The following is a 25,523-nucleotide window of genomic DNA, read 5'->3' as shown; positions in this document are numbered from 1 at the left end:
GTACCTGCATGTATTTTTGTAGGGTTGTCCACTTGGTATTAGATAACCGATCACATGGCTCATCCTTCATCTTTAGTTGCTTGTAGCTCTTTATCTAATGGTGGGTCCCTTGAGATTTCCCCCATCTAAGTAGGACTGTTCAATGGTGTCGATATTGTTGAGGTTTGTTTAAGTGCTCATTTTGTTGAGAAATCATAGGTATAGCTTTCCTGTTGTTGCTAGAATGCTCTCAGAGCAGACTTGCTGATTTGCTGGCTATTACAATCTTTCTACACCCTCATCTGTAGTGTTCCCTGAGCCTTAGGTGAGGGCGGTTATAGTGTGGATGTATCAATTGGTGCCAGGCACCCAAAAGTCAATTGTTCTTCGTATGTTGACCATATGTGGATTTCTGTAAAGGTCTTTATCTGCTGCACAGAGAAGCTTCTTTGATGTAAAGTAAGAGGTACAATTACATATGGGCATAAGGGTAATTATGCAGAATAGTTAAGAATAAGGCCATGCATCCTAGATGAAAACAAGCTTACTGTCATTGTCATAGGCAAATCTTATTAGGAGGAATGGACAGGATACTTTTACCTCACATGCTGTTTAGAGAAGGGTGTGTTTTATGTTTTCAGTGCATCGTATGAGAGAGAGAGAGGAGAGAGAGAGAGAGAGAGAGAGAGAGAGAGAGAGAGAGAGAGAGAGAGTAGTAAACAGTTTCCCAGAACACTAAAAGGTTGGGAATATTGCTTAACTATTATTTCTCTAGCATCAGGATCAAGTAAAATCCTAACATTTTTAGTAGCTATCTGACTGAGGATAAAATTTATTGAGAAGTTCAACAATGAATTCTTCCAAGTTGAATGTCAAAATAGAACACCGGAACAAAGAAAAGTGGTAGGAAAAAAGAACTGAAATATACCAAAGGCAGCTTCAGGATTTTTACAGTTTTGCAAAATACTGGCCTTGGTGGGGCAAGTGGCATTTCTTTGAAATTCATTCCAGAAGATCTATCTTTGCAACACTGAAGGGGAAAAAAAATGATGCTTTCTAGTCAGTTTCTGCTGAATATATGACCATGTAAACAACACTCCATTGATTGATATGACACAATTTATATCTTGTCCTGAACATTCTGTAGCCAAGTCCAGATAGCAACTGTAGCTTCACTTCTCTTGGATCTAGTTTCTTATTTGAAAAATGGGGAGTTTGCTTTCAGCCCCTTAAGAGAATCCAGGAGGAAAATCCTTATGCAAAATAAATATTGGTCAGAAATTACTCGTGCAAACACAACCACAGAGGCCATAGTTCTGTAGATCAAATAAGAGAGGGGAGTACATCCCTGTCAAATCCCTATTTCCTTTAACTTTAACAGCTATTAAAGCTTTGACAAACATATTGTCATACCAGGACCAGCTCATGTCTAAATTTGCCCCCAACTCTATCTGTTATGAGACCATGAATCCAAATCTGTAGTTAAGGAATAATAATTAGCCCATTCAAGTAACAACAGTCTTATTTTTGCAGAAGGTATATATTGTTGAAAATGGTTGAAAAGTATGTTTGTAAGGTTCTACCACTTAGGTACTTGCTGAGAATTCTGTTAAATTCAAGTAATTGATTCCTAGTTTTTGCCTACTAATTTTAGAATTTTTTGACATGTGTATAACAATAGCAGGCTGCACTTAGCATTTTATGATCTTAAAATATCTTAATGTAATTTATCTACATGTGAGTTTTATGCGGTGGCAGCTATTGTTACCTCTGTCTTACAGTTAAAAATGAAAACAAGTAAAGGTTAAGTAACTTGCTTTGCATAATTGTCAGAACCATGGACAGAACTGAGTTAGGGGCCCAGTTTTCTTTTTATTCTTCTTATTCTTATCTCAATGTACGTTGAGCCTCTTTTTTCTTTTATGTTTAAGGAAATTACTTTCTTTGGGCCAGTTGTTTAACTAATAGCTATCTTTGCATACACAATACAAATATGGACCCCTTGCATAGGAATACTTTGAAAATTTAAGATTTCAGCCAAATATCTCCATTTGGTGAGCACATTTATTAAAACACACACACCAGTGTGAAATGTAAAATTAAGAACAGTACAAAATGTACCATTTGAACTTCCTTTCATTGTGGACTGTAGAAAAGAGTGGCAAAGGGAAAATACAGAAGGGGAGAGAGTAGACTATTTTTCTTTGCTTTGTCTTTCCTGAGTAAAGAAATTTATGTAGTGATAAGTGTGACCCTTTAATGGCAGGTTAACTTCTACATTTATTTAGTGTTTTGCAGATGTTGATTTTACAGACACAATCTGTGTCTGTTAAAAGTCATCAGAGACGCTTCCAGCAGCAGATGGGAGTAAGTGTAGAGTCCCACAGCCAGACATTATATGGATAGAGTGTCTAAATTGGAGTTCTCCATCAGCACCCTCCCCTCAGAGCTCAGGAAACCCTACAGAAGTGGGGAGGAAATACTGTAGGAGACAGAGGAGATAGAGGACACTAAGAGACTATGGCCCTCTGAATCAACTAAGCAAAGGTCATATGGGCTTTCAGAGACTGAAACTGCAAGCACAGAGCTTTTAATCATCCGAATCAGATTCTCTGTATATATGATATGTTATCTTGGTCCTTGTGTGAGATTCTAATAGTGGGAGCTGGTGTATCTGACTCCTTTACCTGTTCTCAAGGCTCTTTTCCTCCTATTAGGTTTCCTTGTCCAACCTCATTAGGAAGATACTTTTCCTTGTCTTAATTGTATCTTGTTTGGTGTTGTTTGGCTGTTCTCTCTTTTCTGAACAGAAAAGTGAGGAGGAGTCATTATGGGGAAGAGTGTAGGTGAGGAGGAGCTGAGAGGAGTGGAGGGAGGGCAAACTGTGTTTGAGATGTACAGTATGGGAGAAGAAACTATTTTCATAGATTAGATAGATAGATAGATAGATAGATAGATAGATAGATAGATAGATAGATAGATAGATAGACAGGCAGATAGTCTTGAGGAAAAAAGCACTCTGTGGCACCAAATGAAAAGACTATACCACTTGCACACAGGTAATCACTGTTCATTCAGATGGAACACAGTCCCACAGTATTCAGGTTCTTCTGTATTGGTTCATAGGACATATGGATATTAAAATGCACTCAGCTGCTCTTTGAGTAAACCCAATGTTGCAGTGTCTTTTATTTAAAGGATATCAGAGTATAGGACACTGGTAAAATTGGGAATAATTCATATACACACAGTAAACCACATGAATAAAATAGTAGTAATGCACTAACAAAGACAACATTGTTGAGAGCTTAACATTATTATTTTTAAAGATTGATGTCAAATTACAGTAAATGCTACCTATAATGATGTATAGATGTTTCCATAACACAAGGTTTCAGAGGGCCCAGCTAGAGTGCTGCAGCTTGTTTTCAACTATATTAAATCACTTTATCAATATATTTCAGTTTTAACAAAAGCTATTCTAAAGCATAGTGGAGACCTGACTTCTAAAGCAGATTTATAAAATGGGTTTTCTATGCTAAAAGGCAAACTTATTGTATAAAAAATTCATGCTAAATGTTCTTGGTCATATATGTTTAATGCGTGATCCTCATTTCAGCTTAAGTATTATGTTATTTTCAACCAATATGCACCTTCCCTGTGATGACATAATAAAATAAGTCTGTCTTATGGGCCCTTGACCTTAACATTCTACCTCAACAGTTACTAGTATAGAATAGCATAAATATCATCTAAGGCTCGTGCTTCCAGAGCTGGGGAATCTTCCTATACCATCCGTGTAATTTTATAGGCTTTTAGGAAAAAAAATCAGCTCACTGTAGAATTTATCATCCATGTGTATATCTGACTCTAGTGATTATCCACTTGTATTTCAACTTATGCTATTTCTATAGAAATATCAACTATTTGTCAGAATTTTCACGAAGTTATTTTATTCAAGTTAACTGAAATTTTCCTTTCAAAGTGAAGTCTTGCAATTTCATTGTTAAACACAAGGTTAACCACACAATATTGAATAACTAAGTTGAGAGCTTTTCCCTAAGAAAACTATTCACACTCTCGCCATTCCTTACTTGCCTGTAGTTCTTTTCAAGGATTGAGGCCCTATGAGATTTTCCCTTTCCATGTTGTCCTGCGTATTGATATCATCCTTGTTTGAGTCCTTTTTATGCAGGCATGCAGATGAGACTTTATGGGTGTAACATCTCTAATATTTCTAGAAGATAAATTCTCACTGCACTCTTCCCATTCCCCTGGCTCTCCTAACAATTCCATTCCCTCTTCTGCTATGATCTCTGATGCCAATGGTCACCCCTGAAATAATACATAATATGGATGGAATAGATTATGTGTATATATTTAGGAATCTCTCTCTCTCTCTCTCTCTCTCTCTCTCTCTCTCTCTCTCTCTCTCTCTCTCTNTGTGTGTGTGTGTGTGTGTGTGTGTGTGTGTCTGTGTGTGTGTCTGTGTGTGTGTCTGTGTATGTGTCTGTGTTTCTGTGTGTGTGTTGTACCTGAAACACAATCCTAAAAATAGAGATCTTGATCTGAGTGAGAACAAGGCACATAGGGCTCTGGAGAGATAAAAAGGAAATGATGTAACTATATTTTAACTTCAAAATGAAAAATATTTTTTAAATCAGAAATACATACTTCTACTGTGCATCTTAGTAACTGCATAAGAAACTATATATATATACATACACACACACACACACATATATATATACATATATATATATATATATTCGCTTTGCCTCTATATTTCTAATACTAGGCATTTGTATTTGCTTCTTTATCATCTACCACCTATTTTCCCTTTGTCCTTTGACTGGCCTTTTCCTGTCTTCATTATATATCCTACTGAAGTTGTCTTGTTCAGAGTCACACACAGGTACCATCTTTCTTACTTAGACTTGGAGAAGGAAGAATAAATGAAACTGTTGGGTTGACAGAGAAATTACACCTGACCACATCAGTCCTCTTTTAAAGAGATTGGAAGGAAGCTAAAATGAAAAGCTTTGTATTCAGAAACACGGGAACCTTTTATTTTAAATGTTATGTCAATTAAGTTTATATTTAACGGTGCTAAGTACTGTAGAGCGTTAACAAATGAAGCAGAAAACACAGTTGCTACCCTTAAGGAGTGTGATTAAATAGGAGAGCTGAAAGAAACATGCATACAGGTACCCGCTATGCAAAATAGCATACACCTAACTGTTATATAGAAATAGAAGTAAGATGATTAAGTATTTAAAGGCTTAAAATGAAAAACAAAAGTATGAAAGGGTAACTCTTTTGCAGTGGTCTTAGCTAGACCTTGGAAAACAAGATGGATAATTCAATCCTGATAAGTACATATGTAGGAGAATGGAATAGTAAATAGAGTCAGAGGGAAAAATGCAGGTGCTAAAAGTCTACATGGTATGTATGAAATGAAACAATACTGGTACTAGATGGAGACAGTTTGGCAAAAAAATGAAAAAAATAAATAGTATAAGTAGGAAAAGGTCCATGTAAGGCATTGTTTTCACATGGAGAAAGATTTCTGATTTGAAGACAAAGAATAAGTAGCCAATAGAGAGGGAGAGATTGAAGATACTAGTAAGAAAAGAGACTGTGAAGGGACTAAAGTCCTAGAGGCAGCACATGTGCACAGAGAAGCCTCTGGGATAAACTAGTGTATCAGACTGTGTGCTGTACTAGTAAGAAAGACACATGAGGTATATTTAAAAAAATAAGAAATGGGTACTCAATAAAGAAGGCACTATAAATGTTCAATAAATGCTATCACTTATTTTTATTATTCTTATAATTGCTATTCTCTGAAATGAGTTTTGTCTGTGAAAAATGTTAATTTCATATTATTGAATTTCTTCTGTGTTCCTAAATTGTACATATCAAAGGTTAGAACAACATGACAACCAGTGAAAATCAATACTGTAAAAGCTGCCTCTTTGTCTGAAGGCCAAGTATTACAAGTTATAAAACTTCCTCATTGCTCTCAACTACGTGATAAATAGATAATCATCTAATTGTTAATAAATGTCCAGTTAGATGACACTAAGAATTTGGGCAGTTGTTAAGTGTTCTGTATCCTTTACCTTCCACAAACAACCTAGAGTTAACTCCTGCCACCACATCAAAGTCGAGAATAATATGATTTTTGACACGTTAGCTGTATCTACATAACTATCTGATATTACATATGAAATGTAGAAAGCAATCGTCCCTCTGGGTACTCTCTTCCATTCATACTTTGTAAGAGTACTGAAAAGAGAGTAAGTAGTTCAGCCTTTTCGGTATCACCTACAGACCACCCAGAAGTACATGAAAATTCTTGAGACATTGTATCATAGTGTGTGTGTGTGTGTGTGTGTGTGTGTGTGTGTTGCGCACGCGAGCACACGTGCAAATGTGCCCTATCAATTATACCTCTTAACTATGGTTCTGTAACAATTATGTTGACATATAATTTATACAACCATACAATTTACTCCCTTGAAATTCACAATCCAGGGAATGTTATTATGTTCATAGTTGTTTGCCATCACTATTATTTAGTACATTATTATCATACTAAAGAATTACAAGTATTGTACAGAACTCATATAACAATTATCTTAACAAATTTCTACGTTTTTATACAAATAGTATTATGTAATATATAAACATTTGAGTACAAACATTCTCACTGAAATGTTCTCATAGTTCTTGTAATTAATACAGGTCACACTTAGTCTTTTTATGGATGAATAAACTCCATAAATTAAATATACAAGATTCTGTTCAGACATTCATTATTTGAAGGACCTTTACATACATTTTAATTTTTGGACTACTATGAATAATTCTGCTATAAATATGAATGCACATATTTTTAAATGTTTTTATTGTTTGAGTATTTTGTAGACAAATATAATGAACAGGGAGGGGCACTTCCCATTCCTTCTTCTCCAATAATATCCTAACCCATTCACCACTTTTACATACTCATTTCATGTTCTCTTTTGTTAAGTCCAATTAATCTACTTGTTGCTGCTTATATGTGCACTGCTGTAGGATCAATCTATTGGAGCATGGGCAGGCTCTCAGGGCTCACATCTGTGAAGAAAACTGAATCCTTCTCTCCTAGAAGCCATACATTTCTAATAATAGCTCCTTAGCAAGAGATGGTACTTCAGCAACACCTCCAAAATCCATGCTAGGATTTTCTCTGTCTTGATAGTATAGAAGTCTTGTGCATATAGTCACAGCGGCAGTGATTTGATGTGTGCAAAAACCCTGTCATATCAAGACAATATAGTCTTGTGCAAACTTTTTACTAACTATAATAGTTCCTCTACCACCCCTTCATCAATATCTCTAAACCTTGATGGAAAAGTGTAATATACATATTCTATAAAGTGCAATATTCCTTACTCTAGTATTCTCTAAAGGTTGGCCTGTTGTGAGGTTTTCTATTAATTTCCATCTATTACAAAAAGAAGCTTATTTGATAAAGATTGAGAAATGTTATAATCTAAAGCATAAAGATAAGAAGTAAGGAGGGTCATTTATTACAAAAATAGAGTAATTGGATTGCCTCCTAAGATCTAGGACCTAGCCAGCTGTGGGTTTGACAACTAATTAAGTATATAAAGAAAGATTTTCATCTTTTTGTAGTGGGGGCTTTAAGTCAAATGAGAAAGTTGTTGCTTACTCCCATAATACTCATGCGACTGTTCTACAAGTGAGGTAATATGGCCAGGCCAGTTATTATTTAAGTATTATTGTGGGATTCAAATCTGAATAAGATGTTTTATTACTTTTCTCCTCCAATAACTTGTAGAGAACATTCCAACACTATAAAACCAACACAAAATTTATTTACAAAAAATTAGGAAACCATTTTAAAAGAATTGTGTTTCATTTTACACATTATCAATGAGCAAATATATAATCAAAATACCATTCCATCTAAGTCGTTCAATTAAAAGACAAAGTTTTAGCAATGTCATTTTATCATATGCCATATACATAAAGAAAAACTATATACTTTATGATATAAGCTATTCTGTTCTAAAGAATTTCCATTCATAGGCCTAATCTTTTATACATGCAGTGATATGTTTGTCAAGTGCAAACTTAATTAATGGATTTTAAAGACAGCAATCTATTATCAACATCATAAAGACAAAGGAGTTTTGTTTACAAACATATAATATTCTCTTTGATTTCTCAAATGTCTAAGGATTTAGACATATTCAAGTACTTCTTTTTTCAAACCTTGGAATGAAAGGATAAATTATGCTTTTATTAACAACAAATGTTTCATCTACTATTTACAATGCTTATGTGTGGGGTTCATTTCTCTACATCTTTCTTCTACCTGTTTTGGAAATATATAATGCATGTAGAAATATGTTTAATAGACAATCTGGACAACCTCTTTTGATGAAGTAAGAGTTAGGTGTGGAGTGGGACTCAATGTTAGAGTGCTTACCTTGTATGTATAAGTAGAAACTTTTGCTTATTTCATTTAATATCCTTATAGTTTTAAATTGTGAGAAATAAAGATGTACTTTACATCTCTAGTTTTCTCTAAGAGCTAATATTCTAAATTCTACAAAGATTTATTAATGTGAAAATATTATATTCAAAATACCATAAATATGGTACTTAAACCATCTCACATACAATATGAACAATTATTCTTTCAAAATGTTGAATATTCAGTAGGATGAAATGAAGAATAAATATATCCTTAGTACATTCCTGAATGCCTTTATGAAATGTTCATGTTTCTGTTAATATAAATGCAATAAAAACAGTAGCATTAACCTAGCCAGTTTTTTATGAACATCCTTTTTAGTAAACACATGTCCAATCTTGTACCAACATCCAATTGAGTTTTGATTTTCATATATTGAACCCAATAGAATTATATCTATCATAGTATATTATGGAAGAAAAATATATGCTTATGTTCAGAATACAGTTATTACCTTGCATTTATAAAACAGTTCTCTTAATAACCGCATTGTTGGTGTTCAAGTGTATGTCTAGATATTTAAAACCTTGGTTTAAGAGACACAATCACTGCAAACCATGTCCATCATTATTTTCATGCCCTATTTTCTTGCCCTCAAGGCGGCTTGACCATTTCTTGTTGAACAAGCTACTTTTACTTAATGTGCCATCCTTCAATATCACTTATCTATCTGCCTTTGGGTTTTCCAGCTCAGCAGTTGATACCTGTGTTGCAACCTATAAAGAGAGTGTTTAGCTCAAACTAAATTGGTGGATATTGGTAAGACTGTGATAACTACAGTACTTCACAGTATGATATAATTCATGGTTCTATACATTTCATTCCCATGTGTACAAGGAAAAGCATTCTGTTACTAGAGAGCATGCTCTTCTTGAGCCTTTTGATGTGCTTCAGGAAAAAAAAAAAACATGATCAAATGATCATTGAAACATGAACAATACAAGAGCATATCTTATCAGTCACTTGCTGGAAATTTGTATAAAATCAGAATGTTATACTTGTTCAGTCCTGTTTCATTTGCTTTTATTAATCAAATACTTTTCACAAAAAAAAACACATTTTGAGAAATTTTCACATATATTTTTTCTGGAGTTTTCCACTCTTTTGAGTTGCACCATTAAAAATGAAATAATAAATGACATCATAATCACTGGACTGCAATATATAACCAATTTTGAGAGCTAATAAAATGGAGAAGGTAATTTCACAATGTATGTTGCCAGCAGGAAGCTGCTTCTCTTTCTGATACACGAGGCGAGGCTCTAAGAGGGTAGAGCCTGGTATATTTCCCATCTGTAAATTATAAGAATTTCTCTTCTCTAATACCACTAGATTAATTTCTTTTATTTAAATTACGGTCCACTTGTTTGTTCATGTATTTTTATCTCTAGTCACCTTATCGTAACTTTAACCTCTTAAATGACAAGACCATCCTCTTGTAAAGTTACTTCCATAAATTATTGATGCATATGGACTCTAGATGTACAGTGGTGATAACAACCAGGAAACTCCAACAGTAGAACTTCATGAGCTTCTTTGATTTAATAAAAATCATTAAAGTAGCACTATTATGTAATGCATGATGCTATACAGTGCAGAAAGAGAAGTTGTAATATTAGATAAGGTTTCCATATAAAGGTTAATGTCCCTCAGCCAGTTTTGTACAGAGATTTAAAAAATGAATTTATTTATTAAAGACTATTCATGCCACCCCAAAATTGTACTGCTTGACCCTAGAACATTTTGAATTGTTTTATATTTATAATACTGTTTGCACGACCAAATGGTGCATTTTAAGAAGTGATAAAAGCTTCTAATGAGGATAGTTATTGGACAAACTGAATATTAAGTTGAGAGCAAAAATGCCCACATAAATATGGTCTATTAATCTCCTGCTCACAGAAGGTATTTATTGCTTCTAAACCCTTAAGAGTTAAATTTATAATCCACCCTTTGGGGACCAAATTGTTCCATCTTACGTAGAAGAAAAGTAACTTTCAGTGAAAAATAAAGGACTCTGTTGGTCATTTATTATCTCAAAGGGTGTGTTTTATTAGAAATGTCAATTCCACAAAATTATGTGTCCTGTAATACATAATTATGTTCAAAATTGCATTTGAAATCTATTATTAACAGTTAACAGTGAACATTCTTAAAATAGTTATTACTCTTGGCCTTAACACAAAAAGCAATAATGTAGGTATTTTAGGGAGTTAAAAGCTGCAAGGCCTTGGCCTCTGAATAAAGTCACTGCAGGTGTGTTTCTTAATGGGCTGTTAATTTTATGTCAGGTGAACACAAAGGACAAGGACCGTGTGTGTTTTAAAACTGTTTGGTATGGAGACAGAGTTGATGGCTGAAAAGATAAAGATGGGATGAAATGAGGCCAAATTTAGACCTCTGGGAGAATAAATAATCCCTGCTTAAAATGGAAGCAAACCAATTCTCTTTCCTCTTTTTATATTCCTTCTCTCCCCACTATCACATGATGTAGTATTCCATAGAAAGATACATTAAGCTAGCACATCAAATAAAGTTACTCTTCTTCAAACTGAACACCTGCCCCTCACAGACCAGATACTTCTGGGTTTCATATATTTGGCTATTAGTACTAAATTAAAATGATTCAAACTCACAATCGTGGTGTCAGTTTAATGTTTCCTTTGCCTTCACAACTATTGCCTTCACTTCTCAGGTATTGATGAGTGAACAATGCAACATCAGCACCACTTGGAGTCACTTCAAACATGCATTCAATGCTTGTGTTTGAAAACTCTTCTTCTCAGTTACATTAAAATTTGGCAGGCTCCGCTTCGGCATCTTCTATATTCATATCTTCCTCCCACTTTCCACCTATACTAAATTACTTTTCACTGAAATGTACCTTTTCTACAGAAGTTATTTGTGCTTTAATAGTTGTGAAAGAGTTAAATTGCCATTACCCTACAGAGATATTAGTGATGATTTCAAAAGAGGCATGTTGCCAAATAAAAGTTCCAGTATACTATATGGGATATTGCCCTGCTAGTTGTTGGTCAGAGATAACATGGAGAACCCCCCACCCAAGCAATTCAGGCTATTGCTGTCAATTTTTGTTACCCAGAAGAACATGATGTTATGATCTTATTGCTAAATTCACCATAAGCTTTGCACATAAGATATGGAGAAATCAAACAGGTAACTAACCTGGAAGTTTCCTCATTGTTTCCAATGTATCAAAAGATGATATACATCTATCAGGAGAGAAAAATCATCTGTCTTACTCAGTCATCAATCTGTGATCCAGAATAGTGACAAGCCTAGCAATATATGCCAATGGAAACAATAGTGGCAAGACTGCAATTATGGGGAGGAGGGTAATCAACTACTTTCTGATTTTACTTAAGGCCAACTCCCAAACAGGAAAAAGATGCCTGGCACTATAAATCTGGTCAAGAGCTAAGAGCTGATGAGCTCATAGGCACATCGGTGAACCTACTTGGATTATTTTACTAAGTGGATATAGTATCACAAAATTCCATCTAAATATGTATCCTAACACTTATAGATTAGTGCAAATGTAACTTCCAGGCTTCATCTGAGACTCATTTTTGCAGGGTAGGCAGTGGTGAACACAGAATTTCACAACTGGTTATATTTAACGGTGCAATAAAATTACATAAAGAATTATTTATATGACAGGTTTCCTTTAGATAAATAGTTAATATTATTCTTGTGGTTTTTTTCAAATATTCTTACTGTTCTATGTTAACTTTACTAATCAAATCCTCTTGACTAGTTCTAAAAGCAGTATGAACAATGAGTCATTATTTCCAACTCTATTTAGAACTCTTCCTTATATATGCATATCCCACAGCCTTAAGATCAAAAAGTTTTAGCACTATGTGTTAGTGCAAGCTGCTCGTAAGTCTTGTGTTCAGTGCCATGTCCCATAATTACCACTTTATGACTCATTCATCCACACATTTATTAAGTAATTATATATTGATCATTTGTGTGTATGTGTTTGTAAAATCTTTACAAACATTCACATACATTTACTAGATACTGAAGTTAAAGAAATGAACAGCTCTACTCCTTGTCCTCAAAATGCTTACTTTATATCCTGGAAAAATAGGCAATATGTAACGCATAAATAAAATATGTAATGTGATGGATAGTAATTACTACAAGAAAATAAAGGCAATGTGGTTATTTTCATATTTGTCGCATTTATTCAGAGATTTTTCAAAACTCACTGAGACCAACAACTACATCTTACTCATCTCTCTAATTCCTCCATCTATCAAGAGAATGAGTGTTCAGTAAATACTTCAAAGTAGTCATGCTAAACAAAATAAATGCAGTAGGAGTTTAAGAGAGAACTTGGCATAATGGTTGATCAGAAAAGGCCTCTTAGAAGATATTTAATATGAGTGATACATTGAAAGATATAGGGAGGGAAAAAAGCTGTGTAAATTGTTTCAATATATTTGTTCTTGAAAAGCTAAAGAGCATTGCTTTTAAAACTAAGATTAATTGTATGTATAATTCTCTCTTTTTAAAACAGTGTTCCAGAAGGGACGAGCAATTGACACTGGGGAAGTTGACATTGGAGCCCAGGTCATGCAGACCATTCCACCTGGCTTATTCTGGCGTTTCCAGATTACTATCCACCATCCTATATATCTGAAATTCAATATTTCTTTAGCCAAGGACTCTCTTCTGGGAATTTATGGCAGAAGAAACATTCCACCTACACACACTCAGGTATTTGATATAATAGGTATTTTCTTAAATCCTTTTAGAGGGTAGTATATCAAGCACTTCGCAGTCAGATGTTGTGATTTGTGAATACTGTAGGATTCAAAGATGAAGGCAAAAAAAAAAATCTTTGTAACAAAAATATCTAAACTAATCACACTATAATGAAAACACAGCAACTAGAAATAAAGAATAGCCTTTAGGAAAACACATTCAGAACAGATAGTCTAAGGAGACAGTCTTTAAACTCCATCTCTGCTTCCTACAAAAGGATCGTGATGAGTTTCTCTGCTCTCTCATTTTAGCACTAGAGTCGCCCTGTTTTGCATATCCTTTTACTATTATCCCAGTAACAGTATGGAAATCAACAAGAACATATTGGCAATATATATATATATATATATATATATATATATATATATATATAGAGAGAGAGAGAGAGAGAGAGAGAGAGAGAGAGAGAGGAGTGAGAAAGAGAGAGGGAGAGAGAGAGCGAGAGAGAAAGCAGGTTTTATCTTACATACAGAATTTTTTCTATAAGCAATAATTCACGGGATTTCAAATATATAAAATTTCTGCAGTTTCTATAGCCTATTTATAAACAGATGCCATATTTCTCGTGCTTTTCTTAACCTTATTTTTTCCACATTAATCCATTAGTAGCACTGCTCTATCCAAGATTAAATTTGAAAGAATTAAACACTCAGTCGGTCCTTCCCCCAACAAGGATGGCTAGAGTCAAAACTTTTATCTTTTGGCAGAAGTCAAGGATAATCAAAATGTCATTCAAATGTGAATCAGAAAACATAGGAACATGTAAAACAATATGTTTACCAAATGATTAGAAGGGGGAGGCTAGCCTTTGAATATATAAATACATACTCACAAAGATAATGAGTTGTGATAAATATTCTCATTTGTAAGTTTCATTTATTTGGGGATTTTTGAAGTGTAAAAAGCTTTTAAATTTGCTAAAAGGTCACATTTCTGAGCAGAATATGCTCCCAAGTATCTTCTCTAAGACAGATACTTTCATAAAATGTCAGGATCTTATACATAATCCTCAAATTTGTTTCTATTTCTTGAGATTTTGCTCTTAAAGAGTTTTTATTTTGAACAATCCCAAACTGAGTTCACAAAATTTTAAGTGTAGTGAAACAATTTTCAAAACTAACAAATTCATTTGACTTCAAATATACTTAAGAATTGGTAACTTTCTTTTACATTTTGCTAACTCTATGAGCAAAGAAATACATACGGAATATGTCAGTGATAATTAAAAATGGTTATATGTCCAGAAGTACAAAGTGGTTCAAGTTCATATTTGTGTTTGTATTTGTTCCAGTTTGATTTCGTAAAATTAATGGATGGCAAACAACTGGTAAAACAGGACTCTAAGAGCTCAGATGACATCCAGCACTCCCCAAGGAATCTCATCTTAACATCACTTCAGGAGACGGGTTTCATAGAGTACATGGACCAAGGACCTTGGTATCTGGCATTTTACAATGATGGAAAAAAGATGGAGCAAGTATTTGTGCTAACTACAGCAATTGGTAAGCTTCCATGGCTGTTATTTGAATTTACAGTATAGCTCTAGAAAGTCACTAGTAGTGAAAGTACTTGGTTACTCACATACTGTTCCTTCTACCTTAACGTCATTATTCAATAAATGTCACTATGAGTAACATTTTATTTTTGTTCTCATTGTTGTTAAAACATTGGTTAAGAATTTTTTAAAGCTCTCCAGTATTTGCTAATATTCTCAGACTCTTGTCATGAATCCCTTTATAAGTTCTTAACAGAAAAAAATATTCCCTGGTTAATATTGTTTAAGAAGCTAGATAGATGAGCAACTTCAGAGAGAAATCTTATAAGCAAAAGTATCTCTGTTAAGCCGAGCCCAAAAGCTTGCTCCTATAATACCAGTGACATAAAATGTAGATTTGTGAGATCAAGACCAACATGAGCATAAAAGGAAATTCAAAGCCAATCTTGGCAAACCAGTGAGTACCTATCTTAAAATATAAAATATATCAGAAGGTATAGCCTGGTGACAGAACAATTACCTAATATGTATGATTCCTAAGATTCTATCCCTAGTGAGAGAATCGAGATAGGAAATAAAGACCTTGTTAATCAGTTTGATTATAAAATAAGAGCAAATAATTACCTCTTAAAATAGAAAGACTGGCATCAATACAATTCTTTAGAACAATTGATTCTCAAACCTCTAAGGCTTCAAAATACAAATTAAGAATACTTAGAGAAGAAGAGTGAAAACAATAACATAAGTCATCTCAAGCCTCCTTCTTGGGTTTCTTTAGGTCTGATAATCAAATAGCTCCTTCACTGTGCCCATGGCCTTTTAAATGGAGTTCTTTCGAAATACAATGCCTAGCATTCACCATCACCCTCCTTAGTCTGGAATGTCTCAGTCTTTTGTCATGTTTTCTCAGTAAACACACTCCCCTGACCCTTTGTGTGAATAAAGCTAAGCTCTTTAGCAATTTGGGAGTCCTTGGGGTAAACAACTTGTAGGCACAGCTTTGTAGTGTTTGAATTTAAAAAAAACTGCATGTCTTTTAAAAGAAGAGAAAATCTTTTACAGCTGTCAGTTCTCTATACAACTCTCTACTTTATCCTTTAGTTAACCTGTTCAGCCATATGTTTAGGAAGATGTGTTGACTGTTAATAAATAGACCATCTGCTCTTGATAACAGTTATGTTCTATTTTTACTTGATGCTGAAGACCTTGAGAAAGTAAAAAACAGTATTCTAGCCATAAGACTGTTATTTATTTCCTCTAAAGTAATTAGAAAAACAATAAAAATCATACTGAGACAAACTCCATTGATCTTATATCTCCAAAATACATAACATTCTTATTAAAATTTAAAAATTACACATTTTTAGTCACATCATTATTTTGTCACTAAGAGTGTATCCTTAAAGGTCAATGCTGTGAAAAAATCAAAACACAATTTTGATATGATTAATATTAAATTATAACAGAGTAATTTAGAGAAATTAGAAGATATAACATATTTGTGAATATTTTCTCTCTTCCTTGTGATTTAACCTGTCATCTTAAATTGTAAATACTAAACAAGCTATTTACCTGTTTAAAAGTAGTAGGACCAAGAACCATGCTTGGAGGCTTTTTATCTTTACCTTATTTCATCCCCAAAGGAATTTAACCTTTCATATCTTCATCCAGATATGAAAACATCAGTTTCATATTAGGAAAATATTTGCATTTTGCACATGCAATCCAGTATCCTTTGATATGTTTTATAAAGCCAAGGATGTGTTTTATATAGTAAGGTATGGTGCAGTGGAAGGGGTTGCCTCAGCTGGCCCATGCTGAAGCATCCCTCTTCTGAGGTGCCAGTCATACAATGGATCTAGTATAAAATAGAGTTTAAAGCCAGGCCGACCTGGCTATTGCTATGTAACTGTTGGGTGGAGCCTTGAAGGAATGCTAAGAACTTTACTTTTCTACTTGTTTAATATTAGAAACAAAAGACATCATCTTCCACCCTCATTTCATTAAAGAAAGCTCAAGGAAGCTAGAGAGATGGTTCAAGGTTAAGAATACTTATTGCTCTTGAAGGGGAATTGGGTTCAATTCCCAGTAGCCCCCAAATGGTTCCCAAACGCCCATAAGTCCAGTTCCAGGATGTGCCCTATTTTGTCTTCTGAAGACACTAAACACAGACATGATATGAATACATGCGTTCAGGTAAAACACTCATACACAAAATAAAATGGATAAAATAAAACAAAATTTAAGTTCAAGTAAATTTCTCCAAATAATCAAAAGAACATAGTTCATTTACTCTAAAGTATACCCACTAGTTTTTTTATATTTTTATGCCTTGTCTTATTGACAGTGAAATAAATATTTAATTTTAAATATATTTTGATCGTAGTCTTCCCCCCTCCAAGTCCTTTCAGATTCTCTCACCTTCACTATACATATAACTTTAATTTCTTTCTTAAAAAAACAAACAAAAATCCAATACAACAAACACAAAGAGACATATCACACCAAGAGTGGCATATTGAGCACCTGATCCTTTATAGACCTATAAGCTAGGCATCATTATACTCAAATATAATTATAAACTATAAAAATTAATGTTATCTTCCAAGACTGATATTTGTAAATCAGTTGTTTTTCAGAGGAGTTATATAAGATTTTCTAAGTTATTTTCTGCACAACTTTATGAGTACCTTCAAAGCCATTCTGTATTCCTGTGAAAACTATTTTGTAAGAATGGATTTCAAAGAAATCAGTGGCAGGGAACTGGCATTTACAGTCAAAAAGGCATTTCTCAACAAAATACTTAGGTTCAAATGCTTTTAGTGGTGGTGAATATAATATGAACACTTACTTTAAAAGCAATCCATTGTCACTTATTAATGAAAATAAACTACTAATTCTCATATTTAACCTGTCAAGATAGTATATTAAATAGTTCATGTTCTAGAGAAGAAACTAGTTGCTATAACATAAATGTGAAAAATAGACATAATCTTTGTCTTCTTGGTTACATTTTAAAATCTGCTTTGCTTTTAAGAAATGTCTTATAATTCTCATACCATTTTAGCTTGATTACAAATGCCTTTAAGAATATAATTTATGTGGACCCTTTATCCACTTTAGAGAAGAGTTGGTTTTTGTTCTCCTCTTTAAAAGTCAATTCATTCACAAAATTGAGAACTGTGTTGAATAATCTACTGTATATGATATCATGCAGAAGTCTTTGCGATCTAATTTTGAGCAATAAGAGCTTTGTGGGCAGCAGAAGACAAGATTATTACAGACAAGGAATTTCTGAAACTTTTAAAAAACATGGTTCTTGCCTGGACCTAGGTTCATTTTTTTTTCTCTTATTTTCTGTTAACAGAAATAATGGATGACTGCTCAACCAATTGTAATGGAAATGGAGAGTGTATCTCTGGACACTGTCATTGTTTCCCAGGCTTCCTTGGACCTGACTGTGCTAGAGGTAATGTTGTTCTATGATTCTGATTGTTTTAGAGAAGTGGTTCTTAACTTTCCTAATGCTGCTACCCTTTAATACAGTTTTGTTGAGCAGTAGACACCAGGTGTCGGGGAATAAAGGTAGTGGGAGAAAAACTTTGTCCTGCCAGAGTTGCAGTGCTCTGGGCAGGTGGATGAGGAAGGACTGCCACACGCTTTCCACGTGGCCCCGGTGTGTGTCTGGCTGTGGGAAGACACTGGACCCCAGCTTAGCAGTGGTGGACAAGAGGCAATCCTAGCAACAGGTTCTCAGTCTTGGGTATCCCTCCCTGGATACTGCTAAAGAGCTCCAGGGGAGGCTCACTCATCCCCAGGGCAGAAGGGAGGAAAAGGCAGGGAGAGCAGATGCACTGGGTGGTTCCCAGGCGAGTGAAAGTCCTTGGTCCAGTTGGTCCATGGCTGGAGCACAGGAAGGCCTTCCAGCAGGAAGTTAGATGTGGCTCATTAGGGGAAAGTCTATCTCATCATTCAAGTATGGTGGGCCCTGATAAGCAGAGACAGTCTATGGTTTTAGAGCTTTGTAGAAAGGCAGGGAGAAAGAGAGAAGGTAGAAAGAGAGAGAGGCCAGCCATGGCCACGTGGAGAGAGGGGGAAGAGAGAAAGAAGGACAGCTAGAGAGGAGAGTGTCTTAGTCAGGGTTTCTATTCCTGCACAAACATCATGACCAAGAAGCAATTTGGGGAGGAAAGGGTTTATTCGGCTTACACTTCCATACTGCTGTTCATCACCAAAGGAAGTCAGGACTGGAATTCAAGCAGGTCAGGAAGCAGGAGCTGACACAGAGGCCATGAAGGGACGTTCTTTACTGACACAAAAATAGCCAGTACAGAGAGTAAGAAAGGTGAGAGCTTAAAGAGAGCAAGGAGGGTCCAAGCAGCTCCTTTGATAGTGAGCTGGGCTACCTTGCTGTTGCCAGGTAACTGTAGAGAAGAACATACCTAGCTATAATAAGGTAACTGACAGGATGGAGTCTAGCCAGAATGTCAGAAGCTTGAGACATTGTCTGCGTGACCTATAGTCACAGAATTATGGAGTTGGGAGTTCTGTGGTGTCAGGCATCTGTCTCTGGGAATGTGGCTCCGTGTTTCCTCCCTTGTAGAGTTTTCTACTGGGTCGCCATAGCAAGCTTCATTCAACCAAAATAGGCTGCCTGTCACGGCCTCACACAGTTTCTATTGTTGTGGTGAACCCCAACCATAAAATTATTTCATTGCTACTTCATAAGTATAACTTTGCTACTTCTGTGAATCATAACGTAAATAACGGTATTTTCCAATGGACTTAGACAATCCCTGTGAAACTTCCCAAAGGAGTCATGATCCACAGGCTGAGATACTAGAGAAATGTCGTTGGAAAACTCAATATTATGAGCAATAGTAGTGATAGAAACAATAGTCATATCAGCAATGCCAGCAGTGCTCACCAACAATTGTTACCCAAATCTGAGCACTTCATATACCAGCTCTATTCTAAACACTGCTTATTTCCTCTTTTAATTCCTCCTTCCTACAGTGTTCCTATGAATTAGATCTGCTATTACCCCTACTTTATGAACAAAGAAAGAATCTCAAAAGGAATGGTTAGGAAAATATCTATGCCAGCTGAGATATGAACCTACATCATCTCAGACAACTACAATATACTACTTATATTTCTTGTATAAAGTAATCCATAGCAGTCTGAGTTTAAAAGAAGACAGTTAGAATTTGGAAATATTATTATGTAAAGAAATTTTAATCCAGCAACATGGCTGCTCTGGCAAGGGATCACATCCAAACACCTTTTAGGTCTGTGTGATTTGGCTTGAATACAGACATGCTCTTAGTACATACCTTTTATCCCAAACAATGAAGATAAAGTTAGTTTTTAGAAGGAAGCTGCCATGTTTGAAAGTGACTTCTAATTGAGGGACAGACAAAGTGATGAATCTGAGAAAGATTTGACAGGATGAGTCAGAGATAAGACATGCCCAACTCTCACAAAGACAGGAAAAAATGGCTACTTAAGAGCAGGGCAGAGTCAGCCAGCAAAGGAGGGCAGCTCAGTGTGTGCAGTTCAGCTGAGTTCAGTTCAGTGCAGTTTGGTACAGTTCACTTGAATGCAGTTGAGTTCAGTTAGGTTCCTGCACTTTCATTCTGTTTAGTTCAGTTCATGAAGTCAGCACAGTCAGTGTAGTCAGTGCAGTCCAGTTCCTGGAATTCAGAGGCAGCAATTCAGTGAGAAGTCAGTTTGATTCTATCAGATTGGTGAGAAGTTTTGAGCCAGAACAGCTGAGTTGAAGCAGACAGACAGAGTTCAGGAAGAACTAGTAAAGACTGAGATTATCCAGCCAGAAGCCTCCAAGATGACAGTTCCATCTGGTGAATAAAATTTACTTTTATAACATCATAGCTGGAAGTAGCGATGAATCACTAAATGGAAATGGAGTTTAGAAGGTAAGAAATTGAAATTCAAGAGTTAAACTTGGTAATCTTTATTGTTTCATGCTCTTGCACATAGTTTAATTAATTCATGAAATGCTTTAGATAAATTGGACCATGCTTTCCTCTAGGAGTGGAGTTATTATTTTCCAGATGCTTCCTGTTCATTTTCAATATAGTCTTAAAAGTTTCTGGTCTGCTAGGTTTATGTTTGATTTCTTAGGAGAAAAATAACTGTTCATTTACATTAAATTCCATTCCACCGAGAATTTTAAAGCAGTTGGTAGAGTTCTTATACCATAGCATGTGAAATGAAGGATAAGGGTTTTGTATATTAAAAAATATATATATCAAAAAAACAGATGTGGGTACTGCCCTCAAAGCCTCATAGATTTAAAATGAACACACATAATAACAAAACAGAATACATATTCTAATAAAAGTATATAGAAAGTAATATCCACTGAAAATCTGTTTGTATAGCCTTTACAAAACCCCTTCTCATATGAATAATGCCCTATTTATTAGATGTTAATGTATACCTTCCTCAGTGTGTGTGTGTGTGTGTATTTGAGGAAATAAAAGCCACTGAAGAGATAAAACCCATAGCAAAAAATAGCAACAGTGATAATAGTAGCAGTGATAATAATTAGACATTGTAATAGGATTAAAAGCAAGTACGTATTCTCCATATAGGAAATAGTCATAATTTATCTTTACCCAAGTTCTATAAGAGGAAAATTCTGTCAGTAATCATGATCATAGGCCTACTTAATAATAAATAAGACAAATAAAGAATTAAAACAATTAATTTTATGAGGAATGACATACTAGAACCAATATAGAGTGATTCTTGAAGATGTTCAAAAAGATTATAAAACACTACAACTTATTTGCTAACCTTTAGATTCTTGCCCCGTGCTGTGTGGTGGAAATGGAGAATACGAAAAAGGCCACTGTGTCTGCAGGAATGGCTGGAAAGGGCCTGAGTGTGATGTTCCAGAAGAGCAGTGCATTGACCCAACCTGCTTTGGCCATGGTACCTGCATCATGGGAGTTTGCATCTGTGTTCCAGGATACAAAGGAGAAATTTGTGAAGAAGGTCAGAATCCCATTTTAATATGTTGCTTCAGGCTTTTCTCTCACTTGATTTTCCATAATTTCATTCTATAATACTAGTAGAAAAACAAGCAATCTTTGCAAATAATGAATGTCCAACATACCCTTGGTACAAAGAGCAAAGGTTTGAGGTCAGGGAAGCTCATGTCTCTTCTAATAGCCTTATGGAATACATGACACTGTTTCTATGACACCTGAAAAGCAGTAAATGCAAAAGTGATATCTTTTAATTTCTAATATTGTTTTATAACTTGATAATTTTCAGCTTATTTTAGGTGTTAACCATATGTTTTGATTATTACAGAGTCCTTTATGCTGCACAATGAAACATTATATTTAAGAATGCAATAAAAATAATGATATAGACATATTTGGAGACATTTTGCAAATGTTTTCCTGGGGAGTGATTTGTAATTACCACTATTACTTTTGCTTCATGTTATTTATTTATTCTTACATGCCTCATGATGAAACTTGACCTCCTTCCCTAAAAATAAATCAGACCTGCTACTAATGAGTTTCAAAGCAGAGCCTTTGTATTAAATTCACCCCAAAGGAGCTTTTAGAAAAAATATTTTTGAAATGGCTATAGTTTTATCATTTAAACAGACATATTGGAAAATAAGTTTACTAGTAATCAGACCATTTTCATGCCACATTCTTCAAATAAGACTGATTTCAGAAATAATATGAAACCATTACCATGGGAGATAGTCTCATCACAACTGTTGTTCAGGAAAGGGGCTGCTGAAAATGCACTGTAATTGCTTTTTAAAGATCGCTCATTAAGACTATTACACAGCATTCTAAAGGGTTTAATCTCATTCCACTCCATGAACAAGCAGGATTTTAGCTTTCCACCTCCTATTAGTGGCAGTAGAATATGGGTGTAAAGAGAGTTTGTTCCAGTGAATTCCACTGGGTCTGTATAGGCACTGGAGTTCCTGTGATATCTTAAAAATATTTTTATATAATCATATAATGATCAAATTATCATTATATGTAAGCACAAATGCAGATGCTCTATAGACCCAGACACAGTTAACAGTGAGTGATATCTATCACATCTACAGTTTGCCATGAAAATCATGTAATTTGAAAATGAATGAAAATCATTCATTAGACTCTTCTGATTTAAATATCATAAGCAGATGAAACAGGGGCTTACCATAAATTAGCCTTTTACTTGGTCTCTAAGAAAATATGTAAATCAGCCAAAATAACAAGGAAGAATGCTCACCATATAAAATGGCTTAGTCTTTACAAATTTAATATGAGAATATTCTAACTCTTATATAGCATATGAAGAACCTATAAGCTGAAACAAGCTATGGACAGTTTATTTACAGACATTATGTTGTCGTTGTTTTTATTGACTGACTTAGTTGCCAGTTTTTCAAAATAGAGAAGGGTCACATTGAAAATTCCTACTTCTAACTTCTCTTGAATACTAGAATGTCTGTGTCTACATCAGCTAGAGCCAAGATCCTTTTAAACATAATACATGATTTCACAGTTTGCTCCCCATCAGCAATATCCTTAAAAATACCCCATTTTCTTCACACCTGCCTTCTCTAGCCTGTTGATTTTATTCCTCCAATTTCAGTGTGACTTTCATGATGTAAACATATTTATAACAAGAATTCCTAATCCATGAAGAAAGAAGCTAATAATAATTACCCTCCAGAATGATCTTTATTAGGAAAACACCTCCATGGGGATCATGGGGAGCCATGCTTGGGCCTTGGGTGGAAAAGAGCATTATGAGAACGTTAAGAGGGCTTAGCTTGAAGTGGGAGAATAAGAAACATAGCTATTACATACACCACCATGGGGCCAAGGCCTACAAGGCAGAGAGAGCCTTCACAGGAACACTGGGAACAAGGTTTTATGACTTTTACAGCTTTCTAGAATTTAGCATGAAGTTGTACGCCACAGAACTTAATTGAGCCCAGCCTATGTGAAAAGAAGCATGTAGAAGTCAAGTACTAAGTAGGACTTACATAGCAGTGGCAAGAGAGGAACTGGAGTTGCTCTCTCCCCAACGTTGGTCAAGATCTGCAAGTTCTAACTTTCAACTGGAAAAGGTGTGGTCTTCTTTCTACCAAACATGACTTAGATGAATTGAATGTAACACACCTCTTAAGAAAATAAATTAGATGGCATTTTGTTTATTATTCTTGTTATACATTGGCAGAACCAAATAAAGTCCTTCTAGAAACAGTCTATATCATGAACTTTACCTCTTACTCCAAATCATGAATGAAATAATATATGCATTTGGAGATTTTATTTAATGATAAACTCAGTTATTAAACTATTGTTCTAATGACCTGGAGATCTTGGGCTAATTATGATAGCAATTACTACAATTACAATAGACGTTTTGTGGTAACAAGCCACACCCAAAGAGTAAGTGAGACTTGCCAATTCATGCAGGTTGCATCAAGGTATTCCTCTTGCTTCAATGTACTTCAAAGCATAATCCAGATGAAGATAAAGAATGTGGAAGTCAACCTTCCCATTTCACATAGAATAGTCAGTGGAAAGCACAAAACAATTTTCTACAGGCAAAAATTTCTAGACTCGCAGAATCAGAGACAAGTAGAAATAGCTTATTCTAATTGACAAAAATATATCACAGTGTTCTGATAGAAGAAGTAAGCATCATGAAAGTTTGAAATACAAAAAAGTTGCATTGTTGGTGCTTCTGAAGAATAAATATGAGGTTGTAAAACTTTGTGTAAATTGTATTATTTCATACAACAGAAATCACCTCACCAAGTAAGTTATCCAATTAAAAACTATATAAAAACTTTGATTCTAATTTCAGTAAGGATAAAGAATGACTTATCAAAAAACTCTCAGATATTTTTGAAAAGCTGAGAAATTCCTACTGAGGGTCCATACAGGTCCACCTACTCATTTGTGTGGGGAATATCACTGACTGTTCAGAATTGCATGCAGCATATGTGTGATTTTCTTCTTCCAAATTTAGGTTGTAACCTTTATCATATCCTACCATATTTTTAAGTGTTAATAATCTTCTGGTTTAAACACAATGTTTGCATGAGTCATTTTATTGCCTAATTAAAGCAACATTAATGAGACGATACTAGGAAATCAATGTATCTCAGTTCTATAATCCCATACCTCTTCTCTCTCAACCTCCCCCAACCCTTTTGTTTTTGATATTCAGAGGACTGCTTAGATCCAATGTGTTCCAGCCATGGCATCTGTGTCAAAGGAGAATGTCATTGTTCTACTGGCTGGGGTGGAGTCAACTGTGAAACTCCACTTCCTATATGTCAAGAGCAGTGCTCCGGACATGGAACTTTTCTTCTGGACACTGGAGTTTGCAGCTGTGATCCCAAGTGGACAGGATCCGACTGCTCTACAGGTAGAGTGGGGTTCAATCTCTCTCTCTCTCTCTCTCTCTCTCTCTCTCTCTCTTTCTCCTCAAGTCAACCTGATCATTTCATTAAGGTACTAGATTGTAAGATCTGGAGTATATAATCTCATTAATCACAATAAGTTCCAGGTATTTCCTAGTCAGTCTTCTTCTTCTTCTTCTTCTTCTTCTTCTTCTTCTTCTTCTTCTTCTTCTTCTTCTTCTTCTTCTTCTTCTTCTTCTTCTTCTTCTCCTTCTCCTTCT

The 25,523-nt window shown here is 34.9% G+C and overlaps 1 protein-coding gene across 5 annotated transcripts in view; it reads left to right on the top strand.

Moving 5' to 3' along the window:
- Tenm1 (teneurin transmembrane protein 1) overlaps window positions 1-25,523 on the top strand; it is an 811,210-nt gene that overhangs the window by 527,507 nt on the left and 258,180 nt on the right. For all 5 annotated transcript variants that reach the window (XM_021153953.2, XM_029473265.1, XM_029473263.1 and 2 more), the window contains 5 exons: window positions 13,083-13,282; window positions 14,622-14,832; window positions 18,193-18,294; window positions 21,657-21,851; window positions 25,068-25,268. In XM_021153953.2, coding sequence (XP_021009612.1) covers window positions 13,083-13,282; window positions 14,622-14,832; window positions 18,193-18,294; window positions 21,657-21,851; window positions 25,068-25,268 — 909 coding nt within the window. The remainder of the gene's footprint in view (window positions 1-13,082; window positions 13,283-14,621; window positions 14,833-18,192; window positions 18,295-21,656; window positions 21,852-25,067; window positions 25,269-25,523) is intronic.

This window comes from Mus caroli, chromosome X (assembly GCF_900094665.2).
Source record: "Mus caroli chromosome X, CAROLI_EIJ_v1.1, whole genome shotgun sequence".
Classification (NCBI taxonomy): Eukaryota; Metazoa; Chordata; class Mammalia; order Rodentia; family Muridae; genus Mus; species Mus caroli.
The sequence above is the reverse complement of the archived record's forward strand: the minus strand, read 5'-3'. Positions and strand labels throughout refer to the sequence as shown.